The 18,040-nt window shown below is 38.3% G+C and overlaps 1 protein-coding gene across 2 annotated transcripts in view; it reads left to right on the top strand.

Moving 5' to 3' along the window:
* The window catches only part of ITFG1 (integrin alpha FG-GAP repeat containing 1), a 94,900-nt gene that overhangs the window by 52,964 nt on the left and 23,896 nt on the right, over positions 1 to 18,040 (top strand). For both annotated transcript variants that reach the window (XR_008236542.1, XM_052796193.1), the window contains exons 10-12: positions 2,594 to 2,766; positions 13,800 to 13,950; positions 14,432 to 14,540. Coding sequence is in view for 1 of the 2 variants with exons in the window: in XM_052796193.1 (XP_052652153.1) it covers positions 2,594 to 2,766; positions 13,800 to 13,950; positions 14,432 to 14,540 (433 nt within the window). In the remaining variant the exon portion in view is untranslated. The remainder of the gene's footprint in view (positions 1 to 2,593; positions 2,767 to 13,799; positions 13,951 to 14,431; positions 14,541 to 18,040) is intronic.

The raw sequence follows: 18,040 nt of genomic DNA, 5'->3' as shown, positions 1-18,040 counted from the left end.
GCACAGTGATGGTGCTTGGTAGCAATAGGTGATGGTTCTGTTTTGCTCACCTGTTGTCTTATATCTCTGCATTTCATTGTAGACCTTACGTTTGTAAAATTGATTTCTATGAACCACTCTGAGTAAAAGCAGAATACAAATTCGGATTTGTGCCTAAAAATTCATTTTTAATTTTGTTTCTTTAAAATAGCGTTACCATACGTGGGAACGTTTAGAAAGTATGAGATGGATATAATTGGGTTTCATTGCAATGACTGTATGAATGATACCATGTAAAGTAAAAACTGTATTATATTTCATGGTTCTGATTTCAATCAGTGTTTTTCAAAATTACAGTATTTTGCAATAATATTGTTTCATCTGTCTTCTGCATGACAAATAAGTGCTAAGAAATCTAAACCTTTGAAGAGTTTCCTTCAGGTTAAGAGTCTTTTTCGTATTTTCTGTTTCTTGGATTCTTCCAAATCTTCAGCAGCTAACTAACTAAATAGGCATGCATATGTTGGGGGTGAGGGGGTGAGGCTCAAACTACGTTTAATTTCAGCTTTGAGTTCTCAAGTGTTGTAGATCATCTTTGCAGTTCAAATGTCATCACTTACCCAGGCAGAGTCTGGCAGAACTGTTCCAGGCTTCTAAGCCATCTGTGATATCCAAAGTTGCCCTTAGTGCACTTTTAATAATTTTGGGGGCTTCTCTAATATGCATATGGTTGTATGTAATCTCAAGAGACCAGTCCAAGTGTCACATGCAATTACCATGTGGCAGGAATGTTGTTGATTACTGGATTGTGTTAGTGAGGGAGTCTCTCCACAGCAGGAAATGATGCTGTCAGGGATCTCATTCTGGTTCCTGAAACAGCTAAATTAAGGCTTGGATAAGAGACACTGAAGCTGCTGTTAAGTGCTTTTGATGTTGGTGATAGTGATCCTTTAAGATGGGACCCTTCTGTCCTTTTGAAGGCCTTGTCAGTTAGTTGACATATAAGATTACTTCTGGCTTTAAAAATGTCACTGAATTTTTCTGTAGCATTGAAATGTTAACCCTGGTAGTTCAGCTTCATACCAACTTGTGAAATTACTTTGATTTTAATTAAGATAAATTCCTGTTTAGCACCGCTGCAGCACTTTGTGGAAAGTAAGTGCAGATACATTCTATTTCTTGTCCTGGAGAAATTATACTTTGCATTTCTTTTGTACTTTCAATTTTATACCGTAATCTTAATTTCTTATCAAACAGCTCAGTATCGGGTGCTGCTGGGAAGATAGGAGGGGAATTGAAGCTCTTGAACTTCTAAATATCCATGAATAATAGAATCATTCAAGATGAAGTGAACCTTAGGAGATTCAGCCTCCTGGCTTTAAGCATGGGCAACACTGAATTCAGACCATGTTGTTTAGAGCTTTGTCCAGTCAAACTTTGAAAACCCCCAGGGACAAAGATTCTGTAACTTCTCAGGGCCTCTCTCCTAGTTTAATTTGTTTGTTTATCTCTAGTTGTAACCTCCCTTGTGTCAGTCTGTGACCATTGTCTCTTGTTCTTCTGCCATGTATCTCAGTAGAGAGCCTGGCTCCATCTTCTCGGTTATCTCCTTGCAGGCATTGGAAGGCTGCTATTAGGTCCCCCCTAAATCTTCTGTTTTCCAGGCTGAACAAGCTGTGTGCCCTCAGCCTGTCCTTTAAGTAAATATTCAACGCCTGACCATCTTGGTGATCCTTCTCTAAACACACTGAATATTCTCAAACTTTTCTTGAATCATGGGGCACGAAACTGGACACAGAATCCAGATGCAGACTAATAAGTGCTGAATAAAGAGAAATAATCACTCACGTCAGTCAGCAGGAGCTTAGGCAGCAACTACAGTGCAGTATGCTGTTTTGCCGTCATAGCTGCCACACTCGGCTTTAGCTTACTGTTCACCAGGACCCACGCATCTTTTTTGGGAGAGCTGCTACCCACCTGGTCAGTCACCCGCCTGTACCGTTGCAGGGGTTTACTCCCCTGTGCAGGACTTTCTTTGCTGGTTGTTATGAGGTGCCTGTTTGCCTATTCTTGCCTTTCTAGGTCCCCTCTGAATGGCCATCCTGTCCTGAAGCATATTGTTAGTATCCCCCAATTTGGTGTTGTCCACAGATTTAATGGGGGTACATCCCTTCTCCAGCTTTAATGCTGCCTATTGCTTGCAATTCCAAGAAAAACAAAGGGACTCGGGATCTCAAGGCCCTGATGGTTTGGGCTTACCTACACTTAAGGATTAGTACAGATTCCAGGCAAGCCTGAATTTCAGTGAAGTTGTTCCTGAATATTTCTGTACACTGGACACATTCCAAAACACAGGTCCTTTATTCTTACAACCTTATATTTTTTATTTTTTTTTCTGTTCTGGAATAATTTAGTGCACAGAAAGACTTCAAATTAATTTTTTCATTTGGTGACAGAGTTAGGAAATAATTGTTATTTCCTCTTTGGAAATTTTAAGTGGTTAAGAATCTTGATGCAGTGAAGAAATGTCAGCCGTTTTAAATAGAATTATGCTGTTTAAATAAATAAAATTGCTTTCCTTATCTAGCTGTTCTTTTTTTGTTTTATTTTACAGTGGATTCCAGTCTTGCAAGACTTCAGAAATAAAGACACACTCTGGGGTTTTGTACCATATCAAAATGACAAACCTTCAACAGAAATTTCATTTCCAATTACGCTTCATATTGGAGATTACAATATGGATGGCTACCCAGATGCTCTTGCTATACTAAAGAACACATCTGGAAGGTAGAGTATATGTAAACCTAGAAATAAAGACTATTAAATGCATGTTCAGTCATCAGTGATACAAATTACTAATTTTAGTGCATCTCGTCCATTTTATCATGTGAACAAGACTTTTGATCTCTGCTAAATGTTTCCCTTTTTAAAAGGTATGCATTTACATGGTATATTCAGAATGCATAATTGTATAGGCTCAAACTGTGACTTTTGGTGGGGAATTGCACCAGGGAGTGGAGTATGAAGTACCATTTTTAGGCAGTCCTCCTGGGTCACAGGAGCTGATTATCTCTGCCTTTCCTTTCCCAAATCATCTTCTGTAAAATCCTGACTTCAGCTTTCAGTGTTGGCTAGTAACACCAGGCTGCTGAGAGTTGGGGAACCTGTTCCATCCTGTCACATGGAGTGAACACCGATTGGTGACTCTGCTGAAAAAAGGCAATAGTGTTTTGCCCCTTTTGAGAACCAGGAATTTTAGATAGACCTAATAAGTTATCAGTGATTTTATATTGTCCAAATTTAACTGAAATAAATAGAATTCTACACCACCACCCCACCCCCCAAAAAAAAGAAGCTTCTAACCTTTCCTATTAAATTTGTCAGTGTAATCTTTCTCCCCCCCCTTTTTTTTTTTTCTTCTTTACTTGCTTTCCCAGTACTTTGTACTGCTACCATCTGGTGTTAGGTGCAAGAGGGCGTGTAGTGATGCTTACAGTGTGACTGTTGTACATTGAACAGTTAGTGATCCACATAACAGTTGACCTGAGTAGGTGCACGCCTGTGTTGTTCTGCACATACCACTTGGCTGCAGGATAAACTTAGCCAGCTAATCGTAACGGAGAAGCCTGTAGGCAGCTCTCACTTGGCACCTGGTGATGATACCACTGGCATGTCCTTGTCTTTACCTTGAAGTGAAGCAGCATGTTTTCATGTGAACATCCTTTCTCTTGACAGTAGAAATGATGAATAGAGTTGTTTACTTCCAAGAAAAACTTAGAAGAGCTCTAGAGACCATAATGCCAGTGAACTTCACTACAGACAGGATGTGTGCAGCATGCTGTGCCCTGACTAGAGGTCTGTCTGATGCTGCACAGCCTAGGTTTTCCAGCACCTGAAGAGATGTAAGATGATCTGTGCTATCCCTTTTTTCTTCCTTATGTCATCGCTTGTAAAAGGTATTTTAATCAATACCTTATGGAGTCTCAACATCATCTTTACTGGGATCTATGACAAATACTTGCATTAGTGCATTACAAGGCAAAATAAGTCTCTCTTACAGGTGTATTTATTGTCTTCCTCTGTATGGTATTTTGGATGAGCTTGGGTGCAGGTTCATAATTTGAATTAATGCTCGGTAAGGAAAAGAACTGAGGAGATCGCTTTGGTTCTTAAAACAGTATATAGACAGAATTTAGATACTGAAGTCCAAGAAGTCAATTCAGATCCTCGAGCGGTTGCCTGAACATAAGTCGCCCACTGACATTCTTGTGTTAGAGTTCTTCAGATACTGACGCATACCTAAAAATGACCCAGTTTGAAGAGTTACATTCTTGTATTCAGCCTACGTGATGTGATTCAGAGACAAGGCAGTGAGTAGCTGAGCGCTGTCTCTGTACCCCTGAGCCTTAAAATAACTAGCACAGTAGCTGTTTATATTCAGATATGGCAGAGGAGAAGGAGGTGATGCTGTTACCGCCCAGAACTTGCAAAGGCAAAGTTAAGGCACTCGGACATTGAATGTCCGGTTTTCTACTCCATAGCCTTGCTTAATTGGGAGTTTGCATCTTCTGTTCAGCAGTCATTGAATAAAGACTATGAACAGTCTAGAGAGCAGACTGGAACCAAAGTCTTTCTTTTTCCATAGAAACACCATGACATCTAAACTGTAAAGTTGTTCTTGTCTTTGTTTTTACTTAAGACCCACGAATTTTGTGTTTTGAGCTGTACTATAGGCTATCTTCTAGTTTGTATCTCAATAGCTAGTACACTTCAGAAGGACTTCGTGAAGATTTACAGAGTTCAGAAGTTTATTTGAAGTTATTTTATCTTTTAGGATTCTTAGGAGCCTCTCTCCTCTGGCTGGTGTATAATTATGGCAATGTAATATTATGTAAAAGATTTGAATCGTTTGTAAATAGTTAATCCTATAAAAGTCCAGGAAGTTACCTTACGTCTCATTGCAATGAATTACTGTGATACACTTTTATCTTTATTCTCCTTGCTTCTGAAATTTTTTATTCAGTTGGGTGCGTCTTAAAGTTATTTTGAAACTTGACTTAAAAGTTGTGTGACACAGTAAGGTATAAGGACTGAAGATACTGGCAGATGATTTGACAAGTTATTAAAAGGGAAGTTCAGAGAGCTGAGGAAGTCTGGCAAAAAAAGAGTCAGTAAACTAAAAATTAAGAAATACATTGCATGTTAACACTGTATATTTCCATTATTGTAGAAAAGTAATGGAAACAGACTCTTCATATTTTGGGATAGGAATGAATGTCACATTTTTTGCACCCACTGTGAAATGTCACTTTCACAGTAATATTAATTCATTGTTTCTGAGAGACTTAAGCAAATACTTCCTTTTGAAATGTGTAACTGGGTCACAGAGTGGAGAGAATTAAAACAGTGTAGGAATTAAATTAAAAGCTCTTTTTAAATTAGAGCAAATTAAAATGAAAACCTTATTTAATTGATTTTAAACACTTCTGGATCAAACTGTATTTCTTTCTCTGAAGCCTTTCATGCTACATCTACAGATCTAATTTCAGTGATTGATTACTGTGATTAAATGATAAAAGCATTTTTGTAAACTCTTGACCTCAATCTGTGCTATGGTCTAGGAAGCCTAGCTTCTAGTTGCTGTCTGTAACTTAAAGAAATTAAAGGAGGCAGAAACCATTTTATGCATCTGAAAATATACTGATACATGATAATGGAAGAATATGATTAAAAACAATTATATGCTTTCATCACAATTCAGGAAAGCACTTTCAGATCAAATCCTTAAAAATACCTACAGAACACTGAAATAAAGACATGATAGTTAGGAATAACACTGGTTTACTGTCCTTCCAGGTGAGTAAGTCAGGAAAATGATTAATAGCTTTAAGTATTCTCAGAACTGCTATAAGACTACACTGTTTCATCTCCTGCCATATCCTTTTGATTTCAAATAGTAGTGTGTAAATATTCTGACAGCATGGAGACATTCCTTAACAGAAACAACAACAACAAAAAAAAAAGGTATCTCTTTTGTGGTTGCAAGTGTGGTGGGGGTTTGAACCCAGAGACTCAATAAATTCCAACAGGTGAAGATGCTAAATTCACAGTCAATTCTTACATATTTATCTGTCCATTATGAATTCTTTTAACTTCTGACTTGAATCAAAACCTGCACATTAGAATTCCAGTCCACAGATTTTTCTTCAGGCTAGATACATACATGAATTTTTCTTCCCTCCAGTTATGACTGTATTAGAGATCGTGTATGTATATAGAATAATAACAGGTAAAGGGATTTTTATCACTAGTTATTAATCAGTTCATCTCTACTTCCTATCTTATCTAAATGTATTCATTTTTTCACGTGCTGGTTTTAAATTGACTCTGGTAACATTGGACGTAAGTACTGCATGTGAGTCTATAAACACTCATCTTTCTCCCACCTAATTAGATTAAACAAATTCTGTTTAACCACTTGTTTCTAAATTAGGTGCTAGTAATTGGCATCTTGCATTGCAAACACGTAATCTAAGGAAGCAGTTTTTTCAGTTATGCTTTCATTGAAAGGGAATGTTTTCCCCTGGTAAAGTAATGGTAAAGTTGGAAATAAAGTATCTCTGACATTGTTGATAAATAACAGTAAAAATGGAAACTTGGAGATAACAAACAACTGGTTATGGACAGTTGAATGAAAAACTTTGAGTATAATACACTTCTAGAAATTTCTCCATGTATTCATGCTCTGTTTTAAATTAACGTATAAGTATTAATCCTTTATATGGGTATACTTGAAAGGACTCTTATTTGACCAAATTATCTCTTCCTAAATCATTGTTAGTTTACACTTGTCAGAAGTAAGGTTGGATAGAGGACTTCTTTTAAATGTAGGATTGATGAGCACCTTGTAATTGAGCAAATCTAAAAAACCAGAGGCAAATTCAATTATTCTGAATGTCTGGAGTAAGATATTTGTCATTTAGATGTCCCCTGTATAACTGTAAATGAACTAGCCTAAAACTGACAGAATGAGAGATGTATGAAATTAAGCAGTAAATATTTAATTCTAATTGCAAAGAAATATGTTAAAATAAAACTGAGGTAAGTCTTCAGTCTTCCTTTGGTGTTTAAGCCTTGCTTATAGTTATTCAGCCTTATTAAATTTAGCTTTGCTGCATAGATGACTTCAGTCAGAAGTTTCCAAATTGTAGACAACTCTATTGAGCATTGTTCATAAGCTGTTTGGGATAAAGTTATGCACGTAGTACACAATTTAGCTGCCACTGTGTATACACTGGTGTGTATACCTAAGTATTAGAAGTGCAGCAAATAGCATGTTAAGGGTGATATGCTAGTCTTAGTTCAGAGTTCTTTTGCTCTGCCTCTTCTCAGTATTTAAGCTGAATTGTTTGATATTGACTGACCGTTGCACATTTGTGTAGCACTTTAGCATTGATTTTAAGGTTTTACCATTGTAGCAGTGTCTGTCTTCATATGTTTTCCCATAGGCTTTCAGGGACATTGTCTTGTCATTTCAACGATGCTGATGATTTTCATTGTTACAGGGAGATTTTCTTCTGATGGTGTTAATCTTCAAAATAATAGGAATTTTGTAAACTTGCTCTTGGTAATTGTAGTATGTAGCAGAAATAAAACATGGAGGTGGGTACTTTGATTCTAGTGATGCTTGTGTATTAAAGCCCTAAATAATATAAGGACTCAACTGGCAGCTCATAGGCCATATCCAGATATCAGGAGTTCTTCCAAGATAGAATTGAACAGCTGAGGTGGTGACAAACAGCTGATTTCTCTTCCCTCTGCAAACAGTAAGGCACTGCAACTGTCCCTGTTGCTGTAGCCTTTCAAAAGAATGGCCCACGCACTAAGATTTCCTCCTGCCATGCTGAGATGTAGCACATGGGAACTCCCACATCAGCACAGCCCTGGGAGTGGACTGGGACTGGGAAGGATCGAGAAGGACATAATGTGGCTGGCAATTACTAAGATATTATATATATACATATGTACACATATATAGTTTCTGGCTTCCATTAGTGTTCATTATTATATAATCAAAACCTAAAATAATTTATTATTTTTTTATTTCAGTGCTTATTTTTTATCTTGTATTGAGTCAAGTGGGAATCACTTGACTGTGCACATGAAAAAATTAAGTTTGTGCACAAAGACAACTAGTTATAATACATGCAGCCTTCAGTGGAACTCTGAACGTAGCTCATCTTCAAAACCAGATGGAAGTTTAAAGCACTAAGGCTGTTTATATACACGGATGTGAGGAAGGCTGCAAGTATGTTGCTTTTTGCTTTTTTTTTTTGGTCTGTATTTTTGGGGCAAACCTGAAGACTGTCCCCCACCACCAAATGAGCACTTTTTGTTTTTTCCTCTATACAGAAGTTGCTGTGTGAGTGCATTTGTTTGCTTTTTAGAGGTAGTTATTTTGAAAGTGTTTCTAGGTGTTATAGGTAGATTCTACATATTAATGATAAAATCCTTACCTAGTATGTTATTAAGAGATAATGGGCTGAAAATACATGAGGAAAAGGAAAGCCATGTTCACCCAATTTCAATCAAAAAAGGAGGAACTATTTACGCATAAGTAAATGTATCAGAAATTAATATTTTCAGCAGAAACTACTAATATTTCAAGAGTGTATTTTAGTTGGCTAATACTGTTCAAATACTAATGGCAGGATATAGCATTCAAAATTTTGGTCAGAAACGTGGGGAAAGTTAAGAATCAAATTGAATCATTTTGGAGTTAAATGTGAGTTTGTAACTTACTTCCTTACTATACATACTATCCATTTTTTAAAAAGGAAAAAACAAGATGGTGTGGAAGACACCTGAGTGATATTCTCAAGTTAAAGCATTTGTTTAGAAGCTACGTATCTAACAGTTATTAACTCTTCTCATCATGCTTTTCAAAGATGCTTTTAGGGGAGATAAGAGCAATTTAATATTGGTATAGAAGTCAAAATAATTTGAAGGCATCAATAAAATAAATGCCAAGGAATTGCCTTGGAAATTGACAGGAAAAAAGGCTCAGCTTTAATTGTAAAGCTAATAATAGCTAGCTTGCAAACAGGAAAAAAACCAACCTCTGTATGCTTCCAGTGAAGTGATGCGTTTCTGTAAAATCCACTTAAAAAAAAAAACCCAAACTTAAAAGAAGTTTAATATTGCAGTTCATGTTTAAACCTTGTTTTATCCCATCTTTCTCACCAATAGTAACAGTTTTCATTAGCTTTAGAATTTCTTTATTTTTGTTACCCTGCAAGTTCTTAATGTTGCTTACCATAAAAAAAAAACCACTGACTCTTGAAAAAAAATCAGAATAAAAAGAATCAGATTTCAACTTCATATGACTCACATTATTGAATCTAAACCTGTATGTAAGTATTTGTAGGTATAGTTAACATCTGCTGTAGCTTAACATCTATATGTAACATCTCTGAGTTGTTGATTTTACTAGGCAAGCTTGTGTTTCCAAAGGGACTGTAAGGATATAAATCAGTAGTAGTATGAAATGAAATTTCCTGCTGCCTATTAAGATAAACACTAGTAGACTTTCAGCTATATTCTGATTAGGGATTCTCCAGACCTCTGCTGCTCTGCTACAAGGGAAGCTACATCTGTGATTTTTTTTCTTTTTTTTTTTTTCTTCTCTCCTTTACAATATAGCTTCTCCTATAGTGCACTTCTCAGTCTTCAGCATCTGTTTGGGGTTTGGGATTGTTTTTCTCCTTCCTGTTGTTTGTCTTGTTTCTCTTGTTGATACAGAAGAGTGAAGGAAAGTGGCATTTCCCTGCTCAATGCCACTTAGATCAATATCTTGCTTTTTTCTTAGAGTGCAGTTGGTGTTACGCTATTGTTTGTCCTGTTTGCCATCTGTGTGTTTTGAAAGTCATTAAATGCTCACTACCAAGGAAAGGAAATAAAAAAGATTCTTGTAGTAATTAAACTTCTTGTGTCTATCTATTCACAAGGCTTATAGTTTAGACTTGAATACTCTTTGTAGACTGTAAAGCAAGCTTGACAATCTTTTGTCTTTTAAATAATTATCATCTGATAATTTCTGGCAATTTAAAACGTGAATTGAAAGAAAGCATTATTGTAAAACTTTCTTCACATTTAAAAAAATAGTGTATGGCAAGAGGATGAAAAAGAGAAACTGAAACAATTAGCTTAGCTCAGGTTGTCACCTTACCTCATAGGTAGTTGATCTGATATGATACTTATGTAATACATGAAAGGAATGTGAGTACTTAATAATTTCAAGTTATGGTGATGGGTTCTCAGTTACAGATAATACAATGTCTTAAATATTGCAGATCACCTCATTTCATTTTGTCTGGACATTAATTCAATATACTCATGCTTCTAAGTGAAATAGTAAAAAGTGGGTTGTTCATACTAAGCTTCAATCAAATGCAGGCTGTATTGGTTTTGTGTGGCAAGGTTTTGGTAGCGGGGGGGGGGTTACAGGGGTGGCTTCTGTGAGAAGCTGCTGGAAGCTTCCCCTGTGTTGGAGAGAGCCCATACCAGCCAGCTCTAAGACGGACCCGCCGCTGGCCAAGGCCGAGCCAATCAGCGATAGTGGTAACGCCTCTGTGATAACATTTTTAAGAAAGAAAAAGTTGGGACGGAGGTATTCGGCAGCCGGAGAGAGGAGTGAGAACATGTAAGAGAAACAACCCTGCAGACACCAAGGTCAGTGAAGAAGGAGGGGGAGGAGATGCTCCAGGTGCTGGAGCAGAGGTTCCCCTGCAGCCCGTGGTGAAGACCATGGTGAGGCAGGCTGTCCCGCTGCAGTCCATGGAGGTCCACGGTGGAGCAGATCTCCACCTGCAGCCCGGGGAGGACCCCACGCCAGAGCAGGTGGGTTCCCGAAGGAGGCTGTGACCCCATGGGAACCCCGTGCTGGAGCAGGCTCCTGGCAGGACCTGCGGATCTGTGGAGAGAGGAGCCCACGGAGCAGGTTTTCTGGCAGGACTTGTGACCCCGTGGGGGGCCCACGCTGGAGCAGTGTGCTCCTGAAGGACTGACTGCACACCGTGGAAAGGACCCATGCTGGAGCAGTTCGTGAAGAACTGCAGCCCGTGGGAAGGACCCACGTTGGAGAAGTTCGTGGAGGACTGTCTCCTGTGGGTGGGACCCCACACTGGAGCAGGGGAAGAGTGTGATGAGTCCTCCCCCTGAGGAGGATGAAGCGGCAGAAAATAACGTGTGATGAACTGACCGTAAACCCCATCCCCATCCCCCTGTGCCGCTGGGGGGGTGGTAGAGAATCCGGGAGTGAAGTTGTGCCCGGGAAGAAGGGAGGGGTGGAGGGGAGGTGTTCTGAGATTTGGTTTTATTTCTCATTACCCTACTCCAGTTGATTTGTAATAAATCAAGTTAAGTTTCCCCAAACTGAGTCTGTTTTGCCCGTGATGGTAATTGGTGAGTGATCTCTCCTGTCCTTATCTCAACCCACAAGCTCTTTGTTATATTTTTCTCTCCCCTGTCCAGCTGAGAAGGAGGGGGAGTGATAGAACAGCTTTGGTGGGCACCTGGCGTCCAGCCACAGTTAACCCATTACAGTCTTTTTGGTGGAGAATGCGGGCATCGATCCTGCTACCTCTCGCATGGTAGTTCTCGCATGGGTCCTTTCCACGGTGTGCAGTCCTTCAGGAGCACACTGCTCCAGCGTGGGCCCCCCACGGGGTCACAAGTCCTGCCAGAAAACCTGCTCCGTGGGCTCCTCTCTCCACAGATCCGCAGGTCCCGCCAGGAGCCTGCTCCAGCACGGGGTTCCCACGGGGTCACAGCCTCCTTCGGGAACCCACCTGCTCCGGCGTGGGGTCCTCCCCAGGCTGCAGGTGGAGATCTGCTCCACCGTGGACCTCCATGGGCTGCAGGGGGACAGCCTGCCTCACCATGGTCTTCACCACGGGCTGCAGGGGAACCTCTGCTCCAGCGCCTGGAGCATCTCCTCCCCCTCCTTCTTCACTGACCTTGGTGTCCGCAGGGTTGTTTCTCTTACATGTTCTCACTCCTCTCTCCGGCTGCCAAATACCTCCGTCCCAACTTTTTCTTTCTTAAAAATGTTATCACAGAGGCGTTACCACTATCGCTGATTGGCTCGGCCTTGGCCGGCGGCGGGTCCGTCTTAGAGCTGGCTGGTATGGGCTCTCTCCAACACAGGGGAAGCTTCCAGCAGCTTCTCACAGAAGCCACCCCTGTAACCCCCCCCACTACCAAAACCTTGCCACACAAAACCAATACACAGGCATATGGCAGAAAAATAAAGGCATAATTTGTGTATTTTTCACAGAAGCTCAAGAAATGCAATGATAAGGTTTTGAGGGAAGTGTTTAAATTTCCCGTTTTACTTTTGACACATCTTACAGAGAATGAAATCCTACATTTTACCCATTGGAGGTTCTGAAATATTAACTTGGCAACAGGCAAGGAAACTGATCTACTTTGGTGTCAGAAATGTTTTTTCTTGGGGTAAATGTTTTGCCCTTCTCTAACTCTTCTGAAATGCACATATATGAGGCACATATATGAATGTTGTGGGATATGATTCTTATGAGTAGCAAATTATCTGAAATATGCCATAGAAACAAAGAAAAATAAAAACTTTCCTAAGAAGAAATGTTTGTGCGTGTGCATTTGTGTCACTGCATCCTAGAGGTACTGGATGCTGTTAAGATGCAGAAAAATCCTTGCTGTCACCCTCTGAAACAGCTGTATGTTCAAGGTCATAATGAAGAAGTGGTTTTGGTTCTTGCCCTGGGCTGTGACATACTTAGCTAGCTTTACAGAACATTGTCTGCTCCATCTCCTGGCTCTGCCCCCAAAAAGAGAGGAGGAAACTTCATCTGTTCCCATTGCCAAGGCAGTGATGGATTCTAACGGGCGCCCAGGATACAGATCTGCCAAAGAATCAGATTCCCAGTTGGTAAAGTCTGAAGGTTTTCACAGTTCCAGTGAGAGTGACAATGTTACAGTATCAGAGACAGTGTATAATGCTATTAGACATCAGCATGCACATATGAACCTTACGTCTCTCACTGACCAATGGGTGTGTATTAGCTAAGTTCTTTAGAAGGGAGATTTTGCTGTCTCCCTGGTAGTCTGGTTGGTTGGTTTGTTTCTTGTTTCAGTATTGCAGCCTACCTTTCTGTCTATATTTGTTATATGTCAGCAAATGTCCAATTTGGTTTGTCTTGTCTTATTTTTACTGTGCTAGTAGGTTGGGGTTTGTGTTTTATATTTTGCTTTGAAAAATGGAAAACATACCAATAGGGATTTGGTTTAATCTTAAATTTGTTTAAAACATCATGCAATGTGTAAGAAAATTTATTAATGGAGCTGGAGTGGGAAGAGATTGTCATGAAATAATGAAAAAGCATGGACACTTTTAAAGTAGCGTTTAAGCTGAAGGACTGTGGAGGGATTAAGGAAAATGGCAGATAAGTGCACTTGCACTTGTTTCAGAATAAAGTAAGAATATGTTCAGTCTTTTGAGTGGATGGTTAATGAAATTATTCCTGCTGATTTGGACCCACTTATTTAGTATATTCATTGGTTTAAGTCAGGCATGACATAATGGTTGTAATTCTGTCTGTAAAGTTAACATAAATGCTTACGAATTTTAAAGTATCCAGTGGCTGCTAGCTTTGTTTTTATTATATTTATCTTCAGCAGACTTAAATTATTTGATTACTATGTTTTTGTAATGTCTATTATTTAGACTGTTTATAGCAATTAAGTTGTTTTCTATATATATGTGCGTGTATGTTTTACAGCAATCAACAAGCATTTTTACTAGAAAATGTCCCATGTAATAATGTAAGCTGCAAGAGTGCACGTCGCATGTTTAAAGTTTTTTGGGAGCTCTCGGATCTGAATCAAATCAAGGATGCAGTGGTAGCAACCTTCTTTGATATATACGAAGATGTAAGTTCAACTCTTTACTACAGCAAACAGCATCTCTTTCTGCGTTGCTGTATCTGTCTTTGTGCCATTGGCAGACTGCTTTGTAGAAATGTTGGCTTTACAGCACGTGGCAGGCAGTGCCTTCAGCCTGGGAAATTCACTCCTGGGATGCTCCCTGGAAGGTGAGCAGATAGCAGCAGCCCATCACTGCCTAAAAGTTTGCTGACCCTCAATATGCTCCATTTGAGCTGCCCTCTTTGGTGACAAGAAAGAAGCCAGAGACCACATGCTTTGTCCTGGTTAGCTGTGGATGAATCACTCTGTCCTAAATTGCCATAGATTAATAAGATTTGAAAGATATAAAATTAGTAGTGAAGGTGTAAATTTTGCTGCACACGTTCTATTTTTTTTCTTTGTATCTCCAAGGGAATTTGTTTGCTAAATTTAGACGTTACCTAGAGTAAATCAGCATTCTAACGTAAACTTTTTTTTGTCTCTCTAGGGAATCTTGGATATCATTGTGCTAAGCAAAGGCTACTCCAACAAGGATTTTGCTATCCATACATTAAAAAATAACTTTGAAGCAGATGCCTATTTTGTTAAAGTTATTGGTGAGTTATCACTGTATAATCAAGTCAAAATGGGACATTGAGAAGAATGTGAATATTTGAGCCTTGTATATGATAACATTATGGTAATGCTCTGCATATAATAATTCTAGAAAAGAAAAAATGCAGTGTGGAAAATACTAGCAACTGCAGAAATCTCTTGTTGCAGAATCTGAACTTGGATGAGTTGGTTTTGTTTCATTCAACAGGTTTTTTTCTTGTTTTTATTTTAGTGTACTTATTAAAATTCAAAGTAATTCTGCCCACTATTTTCAACACTTTAGCAGTTTTTAGTATCACTGTTGACCGCAGTAACCTTTAAATAAGTGTTCATCATCTCTTGAGTGTGTATGTTTCTTACAAGAATGCATGTCTTATTTCGCTTATTAAATAGAGGCACGGTAAATCTTTCCTTTCATCCTGGACCTTTCCTTCCGCATCCTAGCAAAATTCTAAAGACAGATACTAGGTCTTTAAAAACTCATTTCTCAGCTGGCTTCTGAAGGAAAAACAAGAATTATCAAGTGTCTGAAAATACGATCTGCAGGGAAAAAGCACATGGAACCAAGTTATTCAGCCTAGAAGAGAAATGTAAGGAAGATCCATGTCTTCAGTCCATAATGATGCATAACAACGGGGGAAGTGTTTTGTTTGTCCATGCAGGACACAACATAAAGTAACAGACTATGAAGAGTAAATAGTAAGAATAATTTCCTAAATGACAGCTTGTGAAGTACTAACATAAATTCCTGGAGACACTGCAGAGTTACCAACATTAGAGGTCCTGACAACTAGATTAAGAAATTGTGTAGTATATTTAATTAATTGTTTTTGAGGGAAAGGGTTGGGCTAGCTAAACTTACAAGGCCCCTTCTGTGAAGCTTTTGTACAATACCTTCACTTATCTTTTCACATAACATAATGTCAATATAAAAATGGCATTAGATCTACACATATCTATCATTCAACTTAGGTTTGTTTTTTTTTTTTAAATGTGTGATGCTCTTTAAAATTTGGAGGAATATTAGCTCATAAGTCACTAATTTGAGGAAAAATATAATTATCCCTGCACATATAAATATATATGCCACAGTGAGAGAGAAGGAAAACAGAAGAAATTACAGCAATATTGACTTGAAGGAACATGCTTTGTTTGTGCACAATGACTGCCTTTTTATCTTGCCTATTTTCAGAAACCTGGGCAAGAAACAATAGCCAAGTACACTTATTTCCATCTGTGCCTTGAGTGGTTGCAGTGTTTTCTTTCCAGCAGGGACTTTTGTCTTTTTTGCTGTACCTTTGTCATATCAAGCCTACTTTACTGGAGGTCTTTTCTATATCATCTGGAAATAATGGAGAATCTAGTGCAAAATGGGCTGGTTTCATTTCAGTGATGACTGGCATGGTGTATATTTTGCTTATGCCACATGATCTGTTCTGAGAGCCAGTTTGTTTCCATGTGTGAGTCAGTTTGGTGTTTTCAGCCTAAAAGCACCGCGTGGCACAAAACGCATCTTACCATAAAAGCATGGAATGGCGATGAACATGGCAAGGGTGTGTGAATTAATTAGAGTCTTGGTTTAAAAGGCTAGAGTTAGATTATGATATTTGTAATTGAGAGTAATTAGGTTTTCAAATTGCATGCCCTGCCATGTTCTTTGACTGCAAAGGTATTGAGCTTTGAGCTCATCGCTTGTCTGTCTTCCCTGATTTTTTGAGAACGTGTAAAAAATGAGGCTGTACGTGAGCTTATGAGGACAAAGCTAAACAGGAACAACTAGAGCTTCACCTTCAAAAACTATTTGCCTTCATGTTATTTAAATGCATCTAATCCTTCTAAAACATACATTCTGCATGCCATAAGATAAACAGAACTACAGCTACTACTGGGGGCTGATGCATTTATTGCTTTCTCCTTAGCCTGAGCTTTATTCTCACTATAATACCCCATAATGATTTGTCATGTTGGTGGAAGCCTTCTTTTAAATAATACTGTATATGGGTAGTGTAATTCACACAAGCATGCAGAAAATCCTCTTCACAAATCCATATTAGAATTATAATTGTGTGATATATTAATGGAGAAAGGAGTAATTTGCAACATGCTTTTTGATTCCCTCTGTGTAACTCTATCTTAAAAATTGGACCAAGCCTTTTTTTAGCACCCTTTTAGGGTGTGAGTATTTTTGCATAGAAACCCCAGGAAATGGGAATTAGTGAGTGGTCTAAAAATATTTTACTGTGATATAGGGGAGAGTATTTCTAACAAAACATGCTTTGTGCGAGTTAGTATATCAATAAATGCATTGTGTTCGCTTATTCATCATATGGACAGTGAGAACAGTTTTGCTCATTATAACTAATGTCAAATGTACTTTGTTACATTATTTGTTCCAGTAAAGAAATTGAACAGCAAATTGCAGTGTGACGTTTTGCATCAAAATGGGAAGAGTTGGTTCCACTTACATACACGCCTATGTGTAACATATAAAATAAGCTTATAGCTTTAAAAGTCTATTTGTAGATACATACAGTCTTCAAATTCTGCTTTGCCACACCTTCATCTTACTTGTCCAGATAATTTTTTTTGGACTGTATAAAAATATTAGATTATTCTGTATTTGGAAATTTCAACATTTTTATATCACATGCAAAGAACGATAACTTGGGAATCATGACAGTTGTTAATATTTGCACACAAAATATCAGAAATGTTCCTTCACTAGAACAGTGCCATTTCTGACTCCAGTAGGGAATAATTTCTAATCAGACTATTACATTATGAACATTTTATATGCACCTTTTTAGTATTTCACTGTGCCCAAACATTTTGTATGCTAAATTCTATGGAGCCTTAAAGCAGACAGAAAATGCTTTAAAAAACTCCTGGTGGTTAGGATGATGTGCCCTCACATCTGGTCCAAATCTTAATTTTCACTGTCTGCCACGCTTGCTTCGAGATACCGTAATTCATGGAGAAGTTATGCTTTTACTTGACTTCGATACTGCCTGGTCTGTATCCTCTTCCCTGCTCATAGCCATTACTGGGCTGCTGTTCAACCAAACTGTTGTCGTTTGAAGTCTGAACTTTGCATCAGGATGACACCTTAGATTATTTTTGTGTGTGTGTGTTTTTTGTTGTTTGTTTTAAAGACATTTTAGTACTGATTTTCTAATACTCAATGTGACAGGATGTTCTAGGTTATAGAACAGATGGCTTTCATTGTCCGTCATTTAGTTGATTATAATTGTTTAACAGATATTTCTCTGATTTCACTGATTTTTGAAACTAACAGTTTTAAACAAGCAATTGAACAACTGTCACAGGCTTTAGATATTAAGTAGCATTATACACATCTGCTTATAATACTTTTGAATTCATATAATATATAGGTAATGGGATTTTTGTTTGTTACAGCTTTTGTGAATTGCTTTAAATCAAGTTGTAAAACTATCCTTTGTATAGAAGGAAAAGCCTTTACCTACCTTTTTACCAGTTAAAA

Source organism: Harpia harpyja, chromosome 9, assembly GCF_026419915.1.
Source record: "Harpia harpyja isolate bHarHar1 chromosome 9, bHarHar1 primary haplotype, whole genome shotgun sequence".
Taxonomy (NCBI): Eukaryota; Metazoa; Chordata; class Aves; order Accipitriformes; family Accipitridae; genus Harpia; species Harpia harpyja.
The sequence above is the reverse complement of the archived record's forward strand: the minus strand, read 5'-3'. Positions and strand labels throughout refer to the sequence as shown.